Here is a 23,455-nt window from a genome sequence, read left to right on the forward strand (position 1 = left end):
CCTCCCTCCCTCCGGCCGTCTCCCACAGATCCCAGGGAGCATGGTGCACGCAGTTATATTGCTTCCTCGCTGAAGTTCAGCTGCTTGGGATCAAGTAACGGGACAGTTTCCATTTTAATTCCATCTGCCTTGTTCCACCGGCGGGCTAGATTGCGGGTTGAGTGCTGGGGGTCTGGAGGAGCGTGGGGGAATGTCGGGGAAGGGGTGTGATGGTAGGACTCCTGCTAACGGTACTTGAACACAAACACCTATCATTCTCCTACTCTCTGGGGGGGCTGATACAGATTCTCTGGAACTGTACAGATAAATCTTTAGGATTCCGGCCGGCACTTGCCGGACCTCGTTCTATTCTTAGCATAACCAGTCAATGAATGTGGTCTCTCTCTCCCTCCCCCCACTCCCAATTCCAGCCCTTACCGCTGGTGTCAGGTCACAGTGGCAGGAGGTATTTTGGGGCAGAGAGGAGCAACTGCATAAACTCGGCAAGTGAACTGGGCAAACGGTGCAGGAGGGTGGAGGAGGGTCAAAGGGAGGACGGATGGTGCCCTCGGCTGAGGGAAAGAGGTGTCCACACAGCAGCCCCCCCACCGAGCACACTGACGTACAAGGAGACTGAACCGAGTGTAATATTTTCCACAGGGAACAGCTTGGAGTGCTGAAGGTAGACTTCTGCACCAGATAAAGCAGGCAGGTATAAGCCCCTGATCTCTCTGTGATCGCTCGGTTTATTGTCTGGTGAGTAAGACTAGCTGCATTAACTTAATGTCCTGATTGTTGTTTCACCAGGCAGCTGGGAATAACTGGGAGGGTAATGGAGTGTGTAATATCAAACTGGGAATTGCAGGGGGATTGTAGAGGATCAGAATGTGTAGCCATGGGGAAGTGTTGGCTATCAGATCTAACAGTGGGTTCTTAGGGATTAAAGTATTGTCCCTAGGTGAGGGGTAACAAGAGTAGCAGAGAAGAATGAAGGGTAACAGTGAACGGGGGGGGGGGGGGTATCAGTAAGTAATGAGGACTTCAGTTCTGAACGCTGTTTGCTTGTGTTTATTGTTTGCCTGATTATTTATTTTCTCTACACTTTGGATGCTCTCTTTAATGATTCCTTTGGGTTTCTTTGTTCCACGGCTGCCTCTTAGGGGAGGAATCTCTAGGTTGTATCGTGTACACATACTTCGAACTTAAGTGAGGGGTGTTAGTGAAAATGAGAATTGTTATAGAGTTATCCAGCACAGAAACAGGCCCTTCAGCCCAACTCGTCAATGCTGACCAGGTTGCCACCTGAGCTAATCCCGTTTTCCTTGTTTAGGCCCCTATCCCTCCAAACTTCTCCTACCCAGCTGCATGTTGAATACTTTTTAAATGTTGCTGATGCACCTGCCTCAACCACTTCCTCTGGTGTCTCATTCCATAGACAGATCACCTGTGAGTATTGTTGGTTTGTAACAGTCAGATACAGTGAAAGGCCTGTCTTGCATGCTCTTCATACACATCACATCATTACACAGTGCACTGAGGTAGAGCAAAGCAAAGCAATAACAGTGCTGAATGAACAATTTAGAGAAAGTACAGTGCAAGCAGAAACTAAAAGCCATTTAGATCCAATTAACCTACGAACCTCACAACCCAATTCTTGGGAAAGTGGGAGGAAACTGGAGCACTGGGAGGAAACCCACATGGTCATGGGGTGAAACTGCGGTGGGAATTGAACCCGGGTCGCTGGTATTGTAATAGCGTTACACTAACCACTGCTATCATCCCATCCAAGGGTTGTGGTACATGAGTCTGAAGACTCATACTCAACATTTCACTAGGATAAATGGTTGCTTGAAGAACGTTGTGAACTTACTGGAAGGGGTCTGATTCATAAGGTATAGGAGCAGAATTAGGCTACATGGCCACTCAAATCTGATTTCATCATGGCTGATTTATTATCCCTCTCAGTTCCACTCTCCTGCTTTTCCCCATCACATTTGATGAAGAACCTGTTGAGAGGGAGTGTGGGCCCACTCACAATGATCCTCTCCAATGTTAATGGTGTTGGACGTTCTTTATTTTAGGTGAAACCCCAGGACAGACGGTGCACCCTTGGAGGAGGAGGCCTCACTCATGGATGTGTTCGGCGGGGCGCCCAGGTTCTTGGCATACCCCAGGACCTACACCGTGCCCAGCGGGGCAGACGCGGTCCTCAAGTGCCAGATCGCGGGAGACCCTCGGCCAACAGTGATCTGGGAGCGGGACCAGACACGGATCTCTCCGTCAGACCGCTACCACTTCGTGGAGGAGGGCGATGAGTACAACCTGGTGGTCCGCCAGGCCCTTCTGGAGGACAGCGGCCAGTACATCTGCAAGGCAAAGAACCCGGTGGGCGAGACCTACGCCGCTGCCACCCTCCGGGTGGAGGAAGGGGAGTGGGACTCGGAGAACCGGCCGGTGTTTCTAGTCAGGCCGAGCTCGGCCCGGGTGGGCCGGGGCGATGATGTGGTCTTCATGGGGCAGCTGACCGGGAAGCCCGCCCCCTCTGTGAGTTGGGAGAAGGACGGGAAGAAGCTGAGCGAGATCTTTGAGAGCGCCCATTTCAGCGCAGGTGGCCAGGGCGAGGGGTGGCACCACCTCAAGCTCTTCGGTGCCCGCCCGCCCGACGCGGGGGTCTACCTCTGCAGGGCCTCCAACACCTACGGGGAGGCAATGGCCGCCGCGGTGCTCCTGGTGGACCCTGCGATGGAAGCTCTCACCCCCACTCCCAGCTCGTCCTCCCGCCAGCCGAGCGCCCTCGGTCTCCAGAACGGGGAGGGGCAGGAGGGGAACCGGCCCCACCGTGAGCGGAGGCATCGGGGCCGGCCCCAGGAGAGGAGGGCTGATCCCGGCCTGGAGAGGGGCCCCGGAGCGGAGGACCAGCCGCACCCCACCAAGGTCAGGGCCTTCGCCGTGTCCCAAGGCAAACATGCCAAGTTCCGCTGCCTAGTGACGGGCAAACCCAAGCCCGAGATTGTGTGGAGGAAGGACGGACGGCCAGTCACTCCCGACCGGCGACACCTGCTCTACGAGGACCGCGAGGGCTACTTCAACCTGAAGGTGCTCTACTGCAAGCAGCGGGACCGCGGTCTCTACACCTGTGCAGCCTCCAATGCGGCGGGCCAGACTCTCAGTTCGGTCCTACTCCATATCAAAGGTAAAGATCTAAAGATTAGAAACATCGGACCGTACCGTTTGCAACTTCAATATTAGACATTGCAATGTACTGCTGCTAAGCCAGGCACAACAGACTTCACGACAAACGCCAGAGAAATTAAATCTGATTCTCATTGTCACTGACCTGCTATATGTTGTGATTTTTTTGTTTGTGGCAGCACTACAGTGCAATGCATAAAACATACTACAAATTATAATAAGGTGTGTCGATCTATCTCTATATAAATTAGCACAAGAGAGCAAGAAATGGTGAGGTGGTATTCATGGGTTCATTGTCCATTCGTAAATCCAGTGGCAGAGAGAAGACCTGGTAATTTCTCCCCCTCCCTCCTTCTCCCTTTCCCATTCCCCATGCTGGCTCCCCTCTTATCCCTTTCCCTCTCATCCCTCTGGTGCCCTTCCTCCTTCCCTTTCTCCCAAGGCCTGCTCTCCTCTCTCATCAGTTTCCTTCTTTTCTAGCCCTTTACCTTTTCCATCTATCACCTCCCAACTTCTCACTTCTTCATCCCCCTTGCCCAGCTAGCCACTTTCCCCCCTCGCCTCGTCTCACCTATCAGCTGCCAACTTCTACTCCTCCTTCACCCCACCTTTTTATTCTGGCTATGTTCCTTTCCAGTCCTGATGCAGGGTCTTGGTGCAAAATGTCGATTGTTTATTTCCCTCTGTAGCCTCAGCCTGACCTCCTTCAGCATCTTGTGTGTTGCTCTGACCTCTCTTACCGGTTGCTTCCTCGCCAGAGCCTCGGATCAAGTTTCAAAGCCAGCTGCAAGATGTTGAGGTGAAGGAGAGGGAGCAGGCGGTCCTGGAGTGCGAGGTCCCAGCTGAGTCCGTCCCTGCCACTTGGTTTCTCGAAGACCGGAAGCTGCAGCCCAGCGCCAAGTACGTCATCGAGCAGTGGGGCACACGGCGCCGTCTCACCATCAAGGACATCACCATGGACGACGACGGCATCTACCTCTGCCAGATGAAGGACGGAGGGAGGAGTATTGCTGAGGTGGCGGTGAAAGGTGAGATCTGGGTGCTGAAGTGACATCCCTGATGGATTCAATTCCCTCTGAACCCAACACCACCAACTTGCCTCCTTAGGCTTTATGTGGAGGTGGTGGGAACGTAATGGGCTCCCAACGTCAGGAGTGGACTAAGATGAAAGACTCAAGATCCTTGGAGTGATGGCTCTGGGCCTGTGCTTGATGGAGTTTAGAAGAATGGGGGCAGGGAATCTCTTTGAAACATTATGAGTATTGCAAGGCCAAGATAGAGAGGATGTTTCCATTAGTGGGGGGAAGTCAAGCACAAGAGGGCACATCCTCAGAATAGAAGGACGTCCTTTAAAACAGAGGTGAAGAGGAGTTTATTTAGCCAGAAGGTGGTGAATCTGTGGAATTCATTGCCACAGACAGCTGTGGAAGCCGAGTCATTGAGTATATTTAAAGCAGAGGTTGATATTTTCTTAATTAGTCAGGGTGTCTAAGGTTACGGGAAGAGGGCAGGAGAATGAGGTTAAGAAAGATAATAAGTTAGCCATGATGAAATGGCGGAGCAGACTTTATGAGCTGAAAGGCCTAATTCTGCTCTGACATCTTATGGTCTATGTTTCTCACCCTCTGCATGCCACCTTGGCTGAACAGAGGAGAACTTTTAGTAATCGACTAAGACAACTGTGCTGCTCCAAAGAGCACTATGTGAGGTCATTCTTACCCTCAGCCATTAGGCTCTATACTGAGTCAACCTATAGCCAGAGAAGTGATGAACCCCTCCTGTTAGACTGTTTGAGGTAACTTATTCTTTTATTCTTTCTTTCTTCTGTTCTAATATTTGTATATCTGTGCACTTGTAATGCTACTGTGACACTGTAATTTCCTTTGGGATCAATATCTATCTATCTAATCCAGTGCTATATAGTTGATATTGGATAACGAAGGCTACCTGTAGAGAGGCCTGGGAATATAAAGAGCTCCCAGTTTAAGGATTGGATTGAAAGCACTGTCCACAAGTCCATAAGACATAGGAGCAGAATTAGGCCTTTCAGCCCATTGTATCTGTTCTTCCATTTCATCATGGCTGATCCTGTCAATCCTATTCTCCTACCTTCTTCCCGTAACCTTTCATACCCTGACTAATCAAGTATCTATCAACCCCTGCCTTAAATACACCCAATGACGTGGCCTCCACAACCGCCTGCGGCAAAGAATTCCACCAATTCACCGCCCTCTGGCTAAAGAAATTCCTCCTCATCTCTATTCTGATGGTCACCACTCTATTCTGAGGCTGTGCCCTCGGAACCTAGATCCCCACTATAGGAAATATCCTCTCCACATCCACTCTTTCTAGGCCCTTCAACATTCAATTGGTTTCAATGAGATTGCCCCCTCATTCTTCTAAATTCCAGCAAATACTGGCCCATAGCCATCAATTGTTCCTCATATGACAAGTCTTTCATTTCCAGAATCATTCTCGTGAACCTGCTCTGAATCCTCTCCAATGTCAGCACATCCTTTATTCCCACTCTTTGCCTTCTGCCAATCGGCCAATGCTCTATCCTTGCGAGCTTCTTCCTGTAGTACCACGGGCTCTTGTCTTGTTCAGCAGCCTCGTGTGTGGCACCTTGTCTAAGGCATCATCCATCAATTCTCCTTTGACTATCCTGCTTGTTATTTCCTCAAGTAATTCCAACAGATTTGTCAGGTAAGATTTTCCCTTAAGGAAATCATGCTGATTTCGGCTTATTTTATCATGTGCCTGCAAGTACCCCGGAACCGATCATTCACAATCAACTCCAACATCGTCCCAACCACGGAGCTCAGGCTAACTGATTACTCACACTCCCTGATGCACCATCAATAACTCTCGGAGATGTGAGTTAAAGTAGGTTTTTACTGACTGGAGGAAAGCACAAGCAGCAAGCGAACACCACACAACATCCTGGAGACTGAGGGAGGAGCAGTGCCTCCAATCGCCTTTATACAGGGGTCTGTGGGAGGAGCCAAGGAGCAGTCAGCGGGGGGGGGGGGGTGCGTGTCCAGACAGGTATACGTAGTTCACCACACTCCCCTTTAGAATGTCATGGACCCGATCCAAGATGTCTCTGACCCTGTCACGTAGGAGGCAACACATCCACTGAATCTCGTGTCTACTCCTCTAATCATGGAATTCCCTAGCGCAGTGTCTTCTCCCTCTATCCCCTTCCCTTCTGAGCCACAGTGCCAGAGACCCGGTCACCCAGCCTCCAGTAGGTTGTTCCCTCACAGTACACCAACAGTATATTTATTATTGAGGAGAATGTCCTGAGAAGGCAGTGCCACTGAGGGGCTGTATTGAATGTTGGCACAGTGGAACTGAGGGAGTGCTGCATTGTCGAGGGGCAGTAATGTTGAAGAGTCACACTGTGGGAGGGGTGGTACTGAGGGAGGGTCACACTGTGGTAGGGGTGGTACCGAGGGAGGGTCACACCGTGGGAGGGGTGGTACCGAGGGAGGGTCACACCGTGGGAGGGGTGGTACCGAGGGAGGGTCACAGTGTGGGAGGGGGTGGTACCGAGGGAGGGTCACACTGTGGTAGGGGTGGTACTGAGGGAGGGTCACACCGTGGTAGGGGTGGTACTGAGGGAGGGTCACACCGTGGGAGGGGTGGTACCGAGGGAGGGTCACAGTGTGGGAGGGGTGGTACCGAGGGAGGGTCACACTGTGGGAGGGGTGGTACCGAGGGAGGGTCACACCGTGGTAGGGGTGGTACCGAGGGAGGGTCACAGTGTGGGAGGGGTGGTACCGAGGGAGGGTCACACCGTGGGAGGGGTGGTACCGAGGGAGGGTCACACCGTGGGAGGGGTGGTACCGAGGGAGGGTCACAGTGTGGGAGGGGTGGTACCGAGGGAGGGTCACACTGTGGGAGGGGTGGTACCGAGGGAGGGTCACACCGTGGTAGGGGTGGTACCGAGGGAGGGTCACACCGTGGGAGGGGTGGTACCGAGGGAGGGTCACACTGTGGTAGGGGTGGTACCGAGGGAGGGTCACACCGTGGGAGGGGTGGTACTGAGGGAGGGTCACACTGTGGTAGGGGTGGTACCGAGGGAGGGTCACACCGTGGGAGGGGTGGTACCGAGGGAGGGTCACACTGTGGGAGTGGGTGGTACTGAGGAAGGGTCACACTGGGAGGGGTGGTACTGAGGGAGGGTCACACTGTGGTAGGGGTGGTATTGAGGGAGGGTCACACTGTGGGAGGGGTGGTACTGAGGGAGGGTCACACTGTGGTAGGGGTGGTACCGAGGGAGGGTCACATCGTGGGAGGGGTGGTACCGAGGGAGGGTCACACCGTGGGAGGGGTGGTACCGAGGGAGGGTCACACCGTGGGAGGGGTGGTACCGAGGGAGGGTCACACTGTGGGAGGGGTGGTACCGAGAGAGGGTCACACCGTGGGAGGGGTGGTACCGAGGGAGGGTCACACCGTGGTAGGGATGGTACCGAGGGAGGGTCACACTGTGGGAGGGGTGGTACCGAGAGAGGGTCACACTGTGGTAGGGATGGTACCGAGGGAGGGTCACACTGTGGGAGGGGTGGTACCGAGAGAGGGTCACACTGTGGTAGGGATGGTACCGAGGGAGGGTCACACTGTGGGAGGGGTGGTACCGAGAGAGGGTCACACTGTGGTAGGGATGGTACCGAGGGAGGGTCACACTGTGGTAGGGATGGTACCGAGGGAGGGTCACACTGTGGGAGGGGTGGTACTGAGGGAGGGGTGATATTGAGGGAGGGTCACACCGTGGTAGGGATGGTACCGAGGGAGGGTCACACTGTGGGAGGGGTGGTACCGAGAGAGGGTCACACTGTGGTAGGGATGGTACCGAGGGAGGGTCACACCGTGGGAGGGGTGGTACCGAGGGAGGGTCACACTGTGGTAGGGATGGTACCGAGGGAGGGTCACACTGTGGGAGGGGTGGTACTGAGGGAGGGGTGGTATTGAGGGAGGGTCACACCGTGGGAGGGGTGGTACTGAGGGAGGGTCACACTGTGGTAGGGGTGGTACCGAGGGAGGGTCACACCGTGGGAGGGGTGGTACTGAGGAAGGGTCACACCGTGGGAGGGGTGGTACTGAGGGAGGGTCACGCCGTGGGAGGGGTGGTACTGAGGAAGGGTCACACTGGGAGGGGTGGTACCGAGGGAGGGTCACACTGTGGGAGGGGTGGTACTGAGGGAGGGTCACACTGTGGTAGGGGTGGTACTGAGGGAGGGGTGGTATTGAGGGAGGGTCACACCGTGGGAGGGGTGGTACTGAGGGAGGGTCACACTGGGAGTGGTGGTACTGAGGGAGGGTCACACTGTAGGAGGGGTGGTACTGAGGGAGGGTCACGCCGTGGGAGGGGTGGTACTGAGGAAGGGTCACACTGGGAGGGGTGGTACTGAGGAAGGGTCACACTGTGGGAGGGGTGGTACTGAGGGAGGGTCACACTGGGAGTGGTGGTATTGAGGGAGGGTCACACTGGGAGGGGTGGTACCGAGGGAGGGTCACACTGGGAGTGGTGGTATTGAGGGAGGGTCACACTGGGAGGGGTGGTACTGAGGGAGGGTCACACTGGGAGTGGTGGTATTGAGGGAGGGTCACACTGTAGGAGGGGTGGTACTGATGGAGGGTCACACCGTGGGAGGGGTGGTACTGAGGAAGGGTCACACTGGGAGTGGTGGTATTGAGGGAGGGTCACACTGTAGGAGGGGTGGTACTGAGGGAGGATCACACTGGGAGAGGTGGTACTGAGGGAGGGTCACTGGGAGGGGTGGTACTGAGGGAGGGTCACGCCGTGGGAGGGGTGGTACTGAGGAAGGGTCACACTGGGTGGTGGTATTGAGGGAGGGTCACACTGTAGGAGGGGTGGTACGGTGGGAGGGTCACACCGTGGGAAGGTCACACCGTGGGAGGGTCACACTGTGGGAGGGGTGGTACTGAGGGAGGGTCACGCTGTGGGAGGGGTGGTACTGAGGGAGGGTCACGCCGTGGGAGGGGTGGTACTGAGGGAGGGTCACACTGGGAGTGGTGGTACTGAGGGAGGGTCACACTGTGGATGTGGGTGGTACTGAGGAAGGGTCACACTGGGAGGGGTGGTACTGAGGGAGGGTCACACCGGGAGGGGTGGTACTGAGGGAGGGTCACACTGTGGATGTGGGTGGTACTGAGGGAGGGTCACACTGGGAGGGTCACACCGTGGGAGGGTCACACTGGGAGGGGTGGTACTGAGGGAGGGTCACACTGTAGGAGGGGTGGTACTGAGGGAGGGTCACACTGGGAGAGGTGGTACTGAGGGAGGGTCACACTGGGAGGGGTGGTACTGAGGGAGGGTCACACTGTGGGAGGGTCACACCGTGGGAGGGGTAGCACTGAGTGGGTCACACTGTGAGCAGTGACAGCTTTAGAGGGACAGATTAAGATCGTCTGTTCGAACTGTTGATATCTGATTCCGAGGCTGGAGTCTCACTGAAACTCTGCTTGGAACAGGTGAGGGTTTATTTTGGTAGGAGCAGGTGTCGCCCCATGATGAGAGAGGGTTGGTTTATGAAAATGAGAGGGTGGGTTGCAAAGTCCAATGGAGATCAGCAGGTCCATGATTGATTAGTGGGCACATTGTGATGGATAATACTGGAATTAATTTATTATTGTCGTGTACCAAGATACAGGGAAAAGCTTCTCTTACGTTATGTTGAAAGATATAAAATCATTACACAGTGCATTGACGCACTATAATTCCCCCCCTCCCACAGTGTGACCCTCCCTCAGTACCACCCCTCCCACAGCGTGACCCTCCCTCGGTACCACCTCTCCCACAGCGTGACCCTCCCTCGGTACCACCCCTCCCACAGTGTGACCCTCCCTCGGTACCACCCCTACCACAGCGTGACCCTCCCTCGGTACCACCCCTCCCACAGTGTGACCCTCCCTCGGTACCACCCCTCCCACAGCGTGACCCTCCCTCGGTACCACCCCTCCCACAGCGTGACCCTCCCTCGGTACCACCTCTCCCACAGCGTGACCCTCCCTCGGTACCACCCCTCCCACACTGTGACCCTCCCTCGGTACCACCCTCCCACAGCGTGACCCTCCCTCGGTACCACCCTTCCCACAGTGTGACCCTCCCTCGGTACCACCCCTCCCACACTGTGACCCTCCCTCGGTACCACCCCTCCCACAGCGTGACCCTCCCTCGGTACCACCCCTCCCACAGCGTGACCCTCCCTCGGTACCACCTCTCCCACAGCGTGACCCTCCCTCGGTACCACCCCTCCCACAGTGTGACCCTCCCTCGGTACCACCCCTCCCACGGTGTGACCCTCCCTCGGTACCACCCCTCCCACAGTGTGACCCTCCCTCGGTACCACCCCTCCCACACTGTGACCCTCCCTCGGTACCACCCTCCCACACTGTGACCCTCCCTCGGTACCACCCCTCCCACACTGTGACCCTCCCTCGGTACCACCCTTCCCACAGTGTGACCCTCCCTCAGTACCACCCCTCCCACACTGTGACCCTCCCTCGGTACCACCCTCCCACAGCGAGACCCTCCCTCGGTACCACCCCTCCCACAGTGTGACCCTCCCTCAGTACCACCCCTCCCACATTATGACCCTCCCTCGGTACCACCCTCCCACAGCGAGACCCTCCCTCGGTACCACCCCTCCCACAGTGTGACCCTCCCTCAGTACCACCTCTCCCACACTGTGACCCTCCCTCAGTACCACCCCTCCCAGTGTGACCCTCCCTCAGTACCACCCCTCCCACACTGTGACCCTCCCTCGGTACCACCCCTCCCACAGCGTGACCCTCCCTCGGTACCACCCTCCCACAGTGTGACCCTCCCTCGGTACCACCCCTCCCACACTGTGACCCTCCCTCGGTACCACCCCTCCCACAGTAACAATGCAGAATGAAGTGTAACAGCTACCAGGGAAACTATAGTCCAGATGAACGATAGTGTGCTTGGCAAACTTGGAATTTATTTCTTACAGTGTAGTGCCGACCTTCAAGAGGTTTATAGAAATCACGAGTGGCATAGATAGAGTGAACACACACCAACCCAGGGAAAGGGAACCATAAGCTAGAGGGCATAGGTTTAAGATGAGAGGGGGAAGATTTAAAAGGGACATAAAGGGTAGCTTTTTCAGACGGAGGGGGTGGGTATATGGAATGAACTGCCAGGGACAGGTATGATAATGCTTAGAAAACATTTGGACAGGTACATGGATAGGGACAGGTACATGTGTTTGGGATATGGAGCAAACACAGGTAAATGGGAGTAGAGTAGATGCTTGTCTTGGTCAGCCTGGGTGCGTTGGGCCGTATGGCTCGTTTCTGTTCTTAGACCATGACATATAAGCTAGTGGAGCAGATTAAGGCCATTTGGCTCATGGAGTGTGCTCCACCATTCAATAATGGCTGATTTTTTAAACCTCCCACCTTCTCTCTGTAACCCTTAACCCTCTTGCCGATCAGGAATCTATCACTCCTTGCCTTAAATGAACACAGTGGCTTGCCCTCCATAGGCCTCCGTGCAAAGAATTACACAGATTCACCACCAGAGCATAAAGAAATTCCTCCTCATCTCCATTCTAAAGGGACGACCTTGTATTCTGAGGCAATGTCCTCCGGTCCCAGACTCCCCACTGTATGAAACATCATGTCCACTCTACCTAGGCCTTAAGTTTCAATGAGATCTCCCATTATCCTTTTCAACTTCAGGCAGTACATGTCCAGAGCCATCAAATGCACCTCACACGTTAACCCTTTCATTCCCAGGATCATTCTCATGAGCCTCCTTTTGTCCCTCTCCAAGGCCAGCATATCCTTTCTTAGATACAGAGCCCAAAACTGCTCACAATACTCAAGTGTGGTCTGACCAGAGCCTTATTAAGCCTCAGCATCACATCCTTGCTTTTACATTCTAGTCTCCTCAGAAAGAATGCTAGCATTGCTTTTGTCTTCCTTACTACAGACTGAAAATGCAAGTTAACCTTTAAGGATTCCTACAGTAGGACCGTGGCAGTGGCCAATTATTTTAAGGTGATTGAAGAGAAGTATGGGGGGGGGGGGGGATGTCAGAGTATTTTTTTTACACAGGGATCGGTGGGTGCCAGGTGTGGTGGTAGAAGCAGATGCATTAGGGGTATTTAAGAAACTCTTAGATAGGCACATAGATGATAGAAAAATAGAGGGCTATGTGGGAGGGAAGGGTTAAATTGAAAGGTCGGTACATCATGGGCCTGTTATGTTCTATGTTCCATATGGTGAATGGCAGGTTTCATAGCAGAATGGAGGATCCATAGATTCCTCAAAGTTGCCACACAAGTTGATAGGGTTGTTAAGGAGGTGTATGCCGTTTAGGCCTTCATTTGTCAGAAGGTTGAGTTCAAGACCCGTGACATCGTGTTGCAGCTCAGTAGATCTCTGGTTGGACTACACCCTGGAGCATTGTGTTCAATTATGACCACTTCATTATAAGAAGGGAGTGAAAGTTTTTAGAGAGGAGACTTAAAAGGATGTTGCCTGGATTAAAGAACATGTCTAACGAGGATAGGTGGTACGAATTTGGGCTTTTCTCTTTGGAATGAAGGAGGATGAGAGGTATATAGGTTATAAGGATCATAGATAAAGTAGATAGCCAGTGCCTACATCCAAGGGAGGCAATAGCTAATATGAGAGGGCATAATTTTATGGTGATTGGAGGAGAGTATAGGGGTGTTAGAGGTGATTTTTTAAAATATATACACACAGTGGGAATGTTGAACACTTTCCCAGGGGTGGTGGTCGAGGCAGATACATTAGGGACATTGAAGAGACTAGGTTCTTAAATAGGCACATTGATGATAGAAAAATGGAGGATTATGGAGGAGGGAAGGGTTAGATTGACCTTAGAGTGGTTTAAGGGTTAGCATAATATTGTGGGCTGAATGGTCTATACTGTACTGTATTCTAGTGTTGGCATGTGGCCAAGTGGTTAAGGTGTTCATCTAGTGATCTGAAGGTCGCTAGTTCGAGCCTTGGCTGAGGCTGCGTGTGTGTCCTTGAGCAAGGCACTTAACAACACACTGCTCTGCGACGTCACCGGTGCCAAGCTGCATGGGTCCTAGTGCCCTTCTCTTGGACAACATCGGTGGCGTGGAGAGGGGAAGGCCTGCAGCTTGGGCAACTGCTGGTCTCCCATACAACCCTGCCCAGGCCTGCGCCCTGGAAACTTTCCAAGGCGCAAATCCATGGTCTATCGAGACCAACACACACTGTATTCTATTTTCTGTGTTCTATATTCTCCTGTGAATGCAGTCTAGCCCATGTCAGAATCAATAGCCAGGCTGTTCCCCACCATACCCAACATATCCCTCTGGCTGGATTATGGAGACATACAGTTATAAAACCCTGAAACAGAATCTTTGGCCCAACTTGTCCACGCCTTCTTGAGCTGGTCCCATTTTCCTGCATTTGGCCCATATTCTTCTCAACGTTTCCTATCCACATATACATGCAAATGTCTTCTGAAGATTGTAATTGAACCCACCCCTACCCCTACTGTTCTGTGTTCTGTGTTCTATGAGAGGAGAGATTGTCATCTGCTTAATCTTCCTCTGTCGTTGTCCACTTGCCCAAGGTAAGATCGTGAAGCGGTTGCCACGGAAGCTGGACGTGGTGGAGGGGGAGAACGCGGCGTTCTGCGTGGACCTGGACGAGGACAATGTGGACGTTCGCTGGTACAAGGATGGCGAGCCGCTCAGCGAGTCTCACAAGACCATCATCAAATCGTTCGGGAAGACGCACATCCTGGTTTTCGTCAACGCCACCCTGGAGGATGCTGGTGTCGTCACCTTTGTGATCAGTGAATCCAAGTCGTCCTCCCAGCTCCGTGTGAAACGTGAGTTGTCCGGCATTCGATCCCCACACTAGTGAACCCAACGCCATTTGGTAAGGGAGCAATGAGTGCCCAAAGAAACAGATTTTTTTCCTTTTGACAATCCAGGGTGCAAGTCCTTCTGGCCCAGAGCCTGTACTGTCCAGTTACACCCACGGGTGGCGCGGTAGCATTGCAATTAGAGAAATCACTTTAATTCCCAGTCTTGGTTTGATTCCCCACGCTGCCTTCTCCTTGTGACTGTGCGGGTTTCCTCCGGGTGCTCCGGTTTCCTCCCACATGCCAAAGATGTACGGGTTAGTTGTGGGCATGCTACGCTGGAGCTGGAAGCACGGCAACACTTGCGGGCTGCCTCCAGTGCATCCTCGGACTGTGTTAGTTGTTGACGCAAATGACACATTTCACTGTATGTTTCAATGTACATGTGACAATTAAAGCTAGTCTTTAAAAATGTTTAATACTTCAATCATTAATGAGGCAATTTAGGAAGTGGGAGGAAACTGAAGCAGACAGGCAGTTCACAGGAAGAACATACATGTGACAAATAAAGTTAACCCATAGGCCAACGATCCTGTGCCTCCCAAGTACCCATGTGACCTATTAACCTACTGACATGCTCATCTCTGCGGCAACACACACAACATACTGGAGGAACTTAGCAGGTCAGGCAGCATCTATTGAAATGAGTAAGCGGATGTTTTGGGCTGAGACCCTTCATCGGGACATAGGTCTTTGAGACGTGGGAGGAAATTGGAGCACCAGTTTCACAGAGAAATGTACCTGTAGCCTTTAAAGCTAATCTACGTGAACCTGCAAGGACCTCCAGCTCTCAGGTTATGCCCTCTTCTCATTGACAGCATTGGAGAGGAGGTACGGGAGCCTGGAGACACACACTCACTGTTTCTTCCCCTCTGACATCAGATTTCTGAATGGACAAGGAACCCTTGCGTACTACCTCACTATATTTTTTGCTTTGTTTTTACACTACTTAATCTAATATATATATTAATAATATCTAAATTATAATTTATAGATTTTTTATTATTATGTATTTCATTGTACTGCCACATTTGAGTTTCACGACAAATGACTGTGATTTTAAACCTACTAAGCCATGTTTCTCTGGAACGAGAGAGGAAACTGGAACAGCCGGATAAACCCATGTGGCCACAGCGAGAACGTACAGACAGCGGCAGGAATTGACCCTGGCTCACTGGCATTAAGCTTACCACCACGCTACTGTCTCGCTCCAGACTGGTTTATTATGGTCCAAAGTCTATGTCGAAGTTGAGTTTATTGCCATCTGCACAAGTACACGTAAGCACCGGTGGAATGAGAAGCTTAATACAGGCTGCGTAGCAGAGCATGAAGATTGAATTGTTTACCTTGTGGTAATTTCTTCCCCGTCCTCCTCTTCTCTTTTCCCATTCCCCATTCTGGCTCCCCCCCCTTCAGAATCAGGTTCCGTATCACTGGCATCTGGCATGGAATTTGTTGTTTTGTGGCGACAGTACATTACAATGCATAATAAAACAGATTACAATAAGGAATATTTATATATAGCCGTGAATTAAATAAGTAATGCAAAAAGAGAGTCAAAAAGGAGAAAAAAAACGGTGATAGTGTAACACACACACAATGCGGGGGAACTCAGTAGGCCCGGCAGCATCTGTGGAAATGAGTACAGTTGACATTCCGGGCTGAGAGTGGGGAAGAGAAGATGAGGAGTCAGAGTTAGAGGGTGGGGGGTGGGGGGCACAGAGAAGGAAACAAATGATAGGTGAGCCCGGGTGGGGGTGGGGGGCTGCGGGGTGAAGTAAAGAGCTGGGAAGTTGATTGGTGAAAGAGATACAGGGATGGAAAAGGGGGAATCTGATGGGAAAGGACAGAAAGCTGTGGAAGAAAGAAAGAGGGGAGGAGCACCAGAGGGAGGTGAAGGGCAGGTGAGGGAGGGAATGGGGAATGGTGAAAGATGGGGGTAGGCAGGTTTCCAGCATTTGCAGACTTTCTCTCGTTAGTGAGGCAGTGTTCGCGGGTTCATTGTCCATTCAGAAATCTGATGGCGGAGGGGAAGAAGCTGTTCCTGAAACATTGAGTGTGGGTCTTCAGGCTCCTGTACCTCCTCCTTAAAGGTAAGCAGCAGAAGAGGGCATGTCCTGGGTGATGGGGACAGTTCTTCTCACCTGCTCATCACCTCCCTCCGGTATGCCTCCTCTTTCCCTTTCTTCCGCTCTCCTCTCCAGTCAGATTCACCCTTTAGGTCGTCCGCTATCACCTCCTGGCCTGTCAGGTGAGAGGTGAGGGGGAAGGTGGGTGGGTGGAGTAAGAAGCTGGGAGGTGTTGGGTGGAAGGGGTAAAGGGCTGCATGGGGAGAAGGCAGGAGAATGGGGTTGAAAGGGAAAATAAATCAGCTACAATTGAATGGGGGGCAGACTCGATGAGATGAATGGTCTTGTTTCACTCCCTACAGCCAAGAGGCAGACGGTCCCCGGAGCGCCGGAGAACGCCCGGCTGAGCTGTGAGCGGCCCAACACGGCCTCGCTGGTGTGGTCCCCGCCGGGCGAACGCGGCGGCACTGGGGCCACCGGCTTCGTGGTGGAGCGGCAGGAGCTGGGCTCCGAGGAGTGGGTGCGCTGTCTGACCACCGAGGGTAGCACGGCCGTGGAGATCCTGGGTGAGAGTGTCCCCGCCGAGGCCCGGTACCGGTTCCGCGTCTGTGCCGTTAACAAGCATGGCCGGGGAGGGGTGACTGAGTTCCCCGGAGCCGTGCACTTGGGTGAGTGGTGAGGGGGTCCTTGGGAGGTGAGGAGGGGTGGGGAGCCAAGAGGGGGGAGTGCCAACTGACTGTACGGGTTGGAGGGGATAGAGGCACTGTTGGGGCAGAAGGTCATTTGAAATTGGGATGAGATTGATGGGCCAGAGGGTGTGGGAGGGTATATCTACCCAGGCAAAGTCATACACAGGGGCATGGAGACACAGACACACACACACACGCAGTGACACACACAGACACGCACACTCACACAGACACACACACACACATACACACTCACACAGACAGACAGACACACACGCATTGACACACACAGACACACACACACACAGACACACACACACACACGCAGTGACACACACAGACACGCACACTCACACAGACACACACACACATACACACACACACACACACACACACACACACACACACAGACAGACACACACGCATTGACACACACACACACACACACACACACAGACACGCACACTCACACAGACACACACACACACACACACACACACACACAGACACACACACACACACACACACACACAGACACACACGCATTGACACACACAGACACGCACACTCACACAGACACACACACACAGATCACACACACACAGACAGACAGACACACACACACACACACACACATTGACACACACAGACACGCACACTCACATAGACACACACACACAGACAGACACACACACACACACACACACGCATTGACACACACAGACACACACACTCACACAGACACACACACACACACACACACACACACACACACACACACACACACACGTACACAAATACACTGGCTCACATAAACTGACACACATGCACACATACCAACTCACACAAACGCATACACTCATTGATGCACACACACATATACTGACACACACTCACTCTCACACACACCCACTGACACACACACACTCACACGCAGATTCGTAGACATGTACAAATACAAGGAGACATGCTCAACTACATACACACACACTGGCACACAGTACATACACACAAATATACACAATCGGGCAGAAGAAAGTGAATCTTTCACCTTGTCCGACTGTAGCCTGAGTTTGATAAAGCGGTAAAGTTGTCAGCTCGAGTTGAGTTTCTTGTTCTGTGCACAGTACGGTGAGACACAGGTACAGTGAAATGCCTGCAGCAGCATCCCAGGCATGTAGGTACAGACCACACACAGACCGTTATTTATACATGAATTATACAAGTCAGAAAAAGACTGCAAAACAGGACATGGGTGGCAAAAAAACCACATTCTGAGCCAAGTCCAGAGTATTGCAAGTGATGGTCCGTGGTGTCCGTTGCTGAGGTTGTGCTGGTTGGTTCTAGAACCTGATGGTTGAAGGGAAGTAGCTGTTCCTAAGCCTGGTAGTGCGGGACTTCAAGCTTCTGTACCTCCTGCCCGATGATAGCAGTGAGGAGATGGCATAAACTGGACTTTGGAGAACCTTGATGGTTGACATTGCCTTCTTGAGCCAGTGCCTCCTGTAGATCTCACCGAAGGTGAGGACGGTGTCCACGATATACGGACAGTAACGCTTCATCTCCCTTTCAGTACCCGTGGCCAGGATCCGCACGCACCTTAATGACACAACGGTTTGTCAGGAGGAAGACGCGGAGTTTGCCATCGAGCTGACCGCCCCGGTCATTGGGACCTGGCACATGAAGGGCAGACAACTACAGGAGGGTGAGCGCATCAGCATCCAGCAGTCGAGGTCGCAGCATTCCCTCCTCATCCGGCGAGCCAAGCTGGAGGAGAACGAGGTGGAGGTGACCTTCGTCGCGCATGGTGTGAGGGACTCTGCCATTCTGTTTGTTAAAGGTAAGGGCCGAGCTCCAGCCTCTCTGTGGGAACAGCAATTCAAATTCAAATCAGATCTATTATCATTAAGGCTAGTTATGAAATTTGTTCTGTGGCAAAAATACAGTGCGATGCATAAAATACACTACAAGTATACTGTAAGTACATAAACATCCCAACCTCCGGTGCTGTCTGTGTGGAGTTTGTATGTTCTCCCTGTGACCATAAATACTACCTCAATATTCTTCTCTTTCTGCGCTATTTATTTATTTTGTAATTGATAGCAATTTTAAGTCTTTGCATTGTACTGTGACAAAACACTGTACAAGTCTGCAAGTATAAAGCTGGTTCTGATGCTGGTTGCCCTGGGTGCCCGTGTTTCCTCGCACATGCAGATTGGTGGGTCGTTGGGTGTACGTAGAACCAGAGGCAGGTTTGTTACCACTAGCAGACCGCATGTCATGAAATTGGTTGTTTCGTGGTAGCAGTACATAAAAAACTACTACGTTACAATAAGAAATAAAATTTAAAGCTAAGTATTGCAAAAAAAAGAGCAAAATAGTAGAATAGTGTTCATGGGCTGTTCAGAAATTTGAAGGCGAAGTGGAAGAAGCTGAGGGTCGTTAGGCTCCCTGATGGTAGTAACGAGAAGAGGGCACGTCCTGCATGGTGGGGGCTCCTCCATATTCTTGAAGCACCACCTCTGAAGATGTCCTTCATGGTGGGGTGGGTTGTGCCCATGATGGAGCCGGATGAATTTACAACTCTCTGCAGCCTCTTGCTTTGGCACCTGAGAGAGATGAAACCAGTCCGAATGCCCCCTGTAGAGAAAAGTTTGCCAATCCATCCCCTCAAGCCTTTTTCATTCCATGTAAATTCCAATCCGCCTCTGTTCGGACCTCTCCAAACCTCTCACCTGGGAAAGCTCATCGAGTCATGCGGCATACCGCAGAAACCCTTCGACCCACTGAATCCATGGTGACCTACAGACTACGAGCTGATGAAGAAGTCATGCCAGTGGCTATATTTTGTTAGGGGTTTAATGAGATTTGGTCTGTTGCCAAAGACTAACAAGCTTCTACTCCTGTGCCATGGAGAGCATTCCAACTGGTTGCATCACTCTCTGGTACGGAGGGGCCACTGCACAGGATCAGAAAAAGCTGCAGCGAGTTGTAACCCCGACCAGCTCCATCATGGACACAGCCCTCCCCACCCAGGACAACTTCAATAGGCAGTGCCACAAGAAGGTGGCACCCGTCACTAAGGACCCCCACCATCCAGGACATTCCCTCTTCTCATTACTACCATTGGGGAGGAGGTACAGGAGCCTGAAGACGCACGCTCAACATTTTAGGAATGACTTCTTCCCCTCTGCCATCAGATATCTGAACGAATGGTAAACCCATGAACACTACCTCACTTTTTTTGCATTATTTAGTATTGTAGGTTCTACATTTCTTGTACAATAATCTTTATGCACTGCACTGTGATGCTGCAGCAAAACATCAATTTCATGACGTGTGTCAGTGATAATAAACCTGATTCTGATTGTGAGACTGACTTTCAAGGACTCTTTACAACTCATTATCGGTATTGTTTTTGTTTTGCACAGTTTGTCTTCTTTCGCACATCAGTTGTTTGTCAATCTATACTTTTGATATGGATATTTTGTTGTAACATATTGTATATTTTTTTCCTGTAAATGCCTGCAAGAAAATCTCAAGGAAACATACAGTTGCATATACATACTTCGATCATAATTTTACTTTGAACACATCTGCCATAGAACCATAGAACAGAACAGAACAGAAATAGGCCTTTTGGCCCTTCTTGGCTGTGCTGAACCATTTTTCTGCCTCGTTCCACTGACCTGCACCCGGTCCATATCCCTCCATACTCCTCTCACCCATGTACCTGTCCAAGCTTTTCTTCAATGTTAAAAGTGAGCCCGCATTTACCACTTCATCTGGCAGCTCATTCCACACTCCCACCACTCTCTGTGTGAAGAAGCCCCCCCAATGTTCCTTTTTAACTTTTCTCCCTTCACCCTTAACCCATGTCCTCTGGTTTTTTTCTCCCCTAGCCTCAGTGGAAAAAGCCTGCTTGCATTCACTCTGTCTACACCCATCATAATTTTATATTCCTCTATCAAATCACCCCTTATTCTTCTACGCTCCAGGGAATAAAGTGCCTTCCCCTAATCCCATTTTATTCACCCACATTCCCATCAGCTTTCCCCAAATTGTACCCTTCCACTACACTCTGTAACTTACAGTGGCCAATTACCCCACCATACAGCATGGCAATAGTCCCTTCAGTCCGTCTCTTCCATGGGTGACATGGTGGTTTAGCGGTTACCCTAACACTGCTTATAGTATTAATCACCCCAGTTCAATTGCCACTGCTGTCCGTGAGGAGTTTGTACATTCTCCCCGTGACTGCGCGGATTTTGTCTGGGAGTTCTGGTTTCTTCCCACTCTCCAAAGATGCACAGGTTAGTAGGTCAGTTGGTCACATGGGTGTAATTGGGCAGCAGGGCTTGTTGGGCCTGTTACTGTGCGGTATCTCTAAATGAAATTAATGTTGACCACGTTGCCCAGTGAGCTGGTCCCATCTGCCTGGGGTTTGGCCCAGGGCCTCTGAACCTCTCCTGTCCATCCACCTATCTCGAGGGTTTTTAAACGCTGCTAATGCGCCTACCTCAATCACTGTTTCTGATGGCCCATTTCAAATACTGTATGTACCAGCCTCTGGGATACGTGAGGAAACTGGAACACCCAGGGGAAAATCCTACGCAGTCACGGGGAGAGTTGTACAAGTGCCACACATAGGTGACGCCGAAGGCTGGGATCGAACCCTGGTCTCCAGCACCACGAGGCAGCAAATCTACCCACTGTGTCAGCAAGGCTGAATGGACGCTGGCCAAAGCAGGGCGTGCTGGCTGACCCTTGGGCCTGCTCCAGTCCCATTTCCGCATCCGGAACACACTGATGGTATTCCCAAGCGTTTAAGCCTGGTGACCAAGCTCTGTACAAGAAAACCAGGTATGACTTACAGAGAGCTATTTCAAGAGCTAAGAAACAATTCCGACTCCGAGCGAGGTTAGAGGCGACATCGAATGCACGTCAACTCTGAAAGGGTTTACAGACCATTACTTCCTACAGAGTGAAACCCAACATGAATGGCAGCGATGCTTCACTCCCAGATGGGCTCAGCGTCTTCTATGCCCACTTTGAAAAGGAGAACATAACTACAGCTGTGAAGATCCCTGCTGCACCTGGTGACCCTGTGATCTCTGTCTCAGAGGCTGATGTTAGGCTGTCTTTAAAGAGGGTGAACCTTCACAAGGTGTCAGGCCCCGATGGAGTACCTGGTAAGGCTCTGAAAACTTGTGCCAGCCAACTGGCGGGAGTATTCAAAGACATTTTCAACCTCTCCCTGCTACGGTCGGAAGTTCCCACCTGCTTCAAAATGGCAACAATTATACCAGTGCCCAAGAACAGTAGTGTGAGCTGCCTTAATGACTATCGCCCGGTAGCACTCATATCTACAGTGATGAAGTGCTTTGAGAGGTTGGTCATGGCTAGAATCAACTCCTGCCTCAACAAAGGCCTGGAACCACTACAATTCACCTATCACCTCAGTAGGTCAACAGCAGACACAATCTCAATGGCTCATCTCATGGCGTTGGATCACCTGGGCAATACAAACACCCATGTCTGTTCGTTGAATATAGCTCAGCATTTAACAACATCATTCCCACAGTCCTGATCGATAAGCTACTGACCCTCCCTCTGCAATTGGATTCTTGACTTCCTAACTGGAAAACCACAATCTCTGCAGATTAGTAATAATATCTCCTCTTTATATAATAATATCTCCTCTTTGCTGACAATCAACACTGGCGCACCTCAGAGATGTGTTCTTAACCCACTGCTCTACTCTCTCTATACCCATGATTGTGTGGCTAGGTATATAGCTTAAATGCCATCCATAAATTTGCTGATGACACAATCATTGTTGGCAGAATCTCAAATGGAGAATAGGGGGCATACAGGAGTGAGATATGCCAGCTAGTTGAGTTGTGTCACAGCAACAACCTTATACTCAATGTCAGTAAGACGAGAGAGCTAACTGGACTTCAGGAAGGGTAAGACGAGGGAACATGAACCAATCTTCATAGAGGGATCAGAAGTGGAGAGAGTGAGCAATTTCAAGTTCTTTAGTGTCAAGATCTCTGAGGATCTAACCTGTTTTCAACATATCGATGTAGTTATAAAGATGGCAAGACAGTGGCTATATTTCACTGAGGAGATTGATTTGTCACCTAAAACAGTCGAAAACTTCTACAGATGTACAGTGGAAAGCATTCTGACTGGCTGCGTCACCGTCTGGCATGGGGGAGGAGGTGGCTACTGCACAGGATTGAAGGAAGCTGCAGAAGGTTGTAAAACTAGTCAGCTCTATCTTGGGTACTAGCTGCCATAGTATCCAAGACATCTTCAACGAGCGATGCTTTAGGAAGGCAGCGTCCATCATTAAGGACCCCCAGCACCCAGGACATGCCCTCTTCTTACCATCAGGAAGGAGGTAGAGAAGCCTAAAAGCACACATTCAGCAATTCAGGAATGGCTTCTTCCCCTCTGCCATCCGATTCCTAAACGCCCCTAAACGGACATGGAACCCGTGAATATTACCTCACTTTAAAAATATTATTTCTGATTTTGCACTAGTTCAATAAAAATTTTCCAGTGTCACTGAGATTCTAGCACCT

General features: G+C 51.5%; 1 protein-coding gene across 5 annotated transcripts in view; it reads left to right on the forward strand.

Moving 5' to 3' along the window:
- The first annotated feature begins 414 nt into the window (after nt 1-414).
- obsl1a (obscurin like cytoskeletal adaptor 1a) overlaps nt 415-23,455 on the forward strand; it is a 141,444-nt gene continuing 118,403 nt past the window's right edge. For 2 of the 5 annotated variants that reach the window (XM_073046242.1, XM_073046246.1), the window contains exons 1-6: nt 492-735; nt 2,061-3,172; nt 3,930-4,199; nt 13,808-14,068; nt 16,536-16,841; nt 18,436-18,702. In XM_073046242.1, coding sequence (XP_072902343.1) covers nt 2,110-3,172; nt 3,930-4,199; nt 13,808-14,068; nt 16,536-16,841; nt 18,436-18,702 — 2,167 coding nt within the window. In that variant the 5' untranslated portion in view covers nt 492-735; nt 2,061-2,109. The other 3 variants (XM_073046244.1, XM_073046245.1, XM_073046243.1) reach the window with 3 other exon arrangements.

The sequence above is a fragment of the Hemitrygon akajei genome, chromosome 5 (assembly GCF_048418815.1).
Source record: "Hemitrygon akajei chromosome 5, sHemAka1.3, whole genome shotgun sequence".
In the NCBI taxonomy this organism is placed as follows: Eukaryota; Metazoa; Chordata; class Chondrichthyes; order Myliobatiformes; family Dasyatidae; genus Hemitrygon; species Hemitrygon akajei.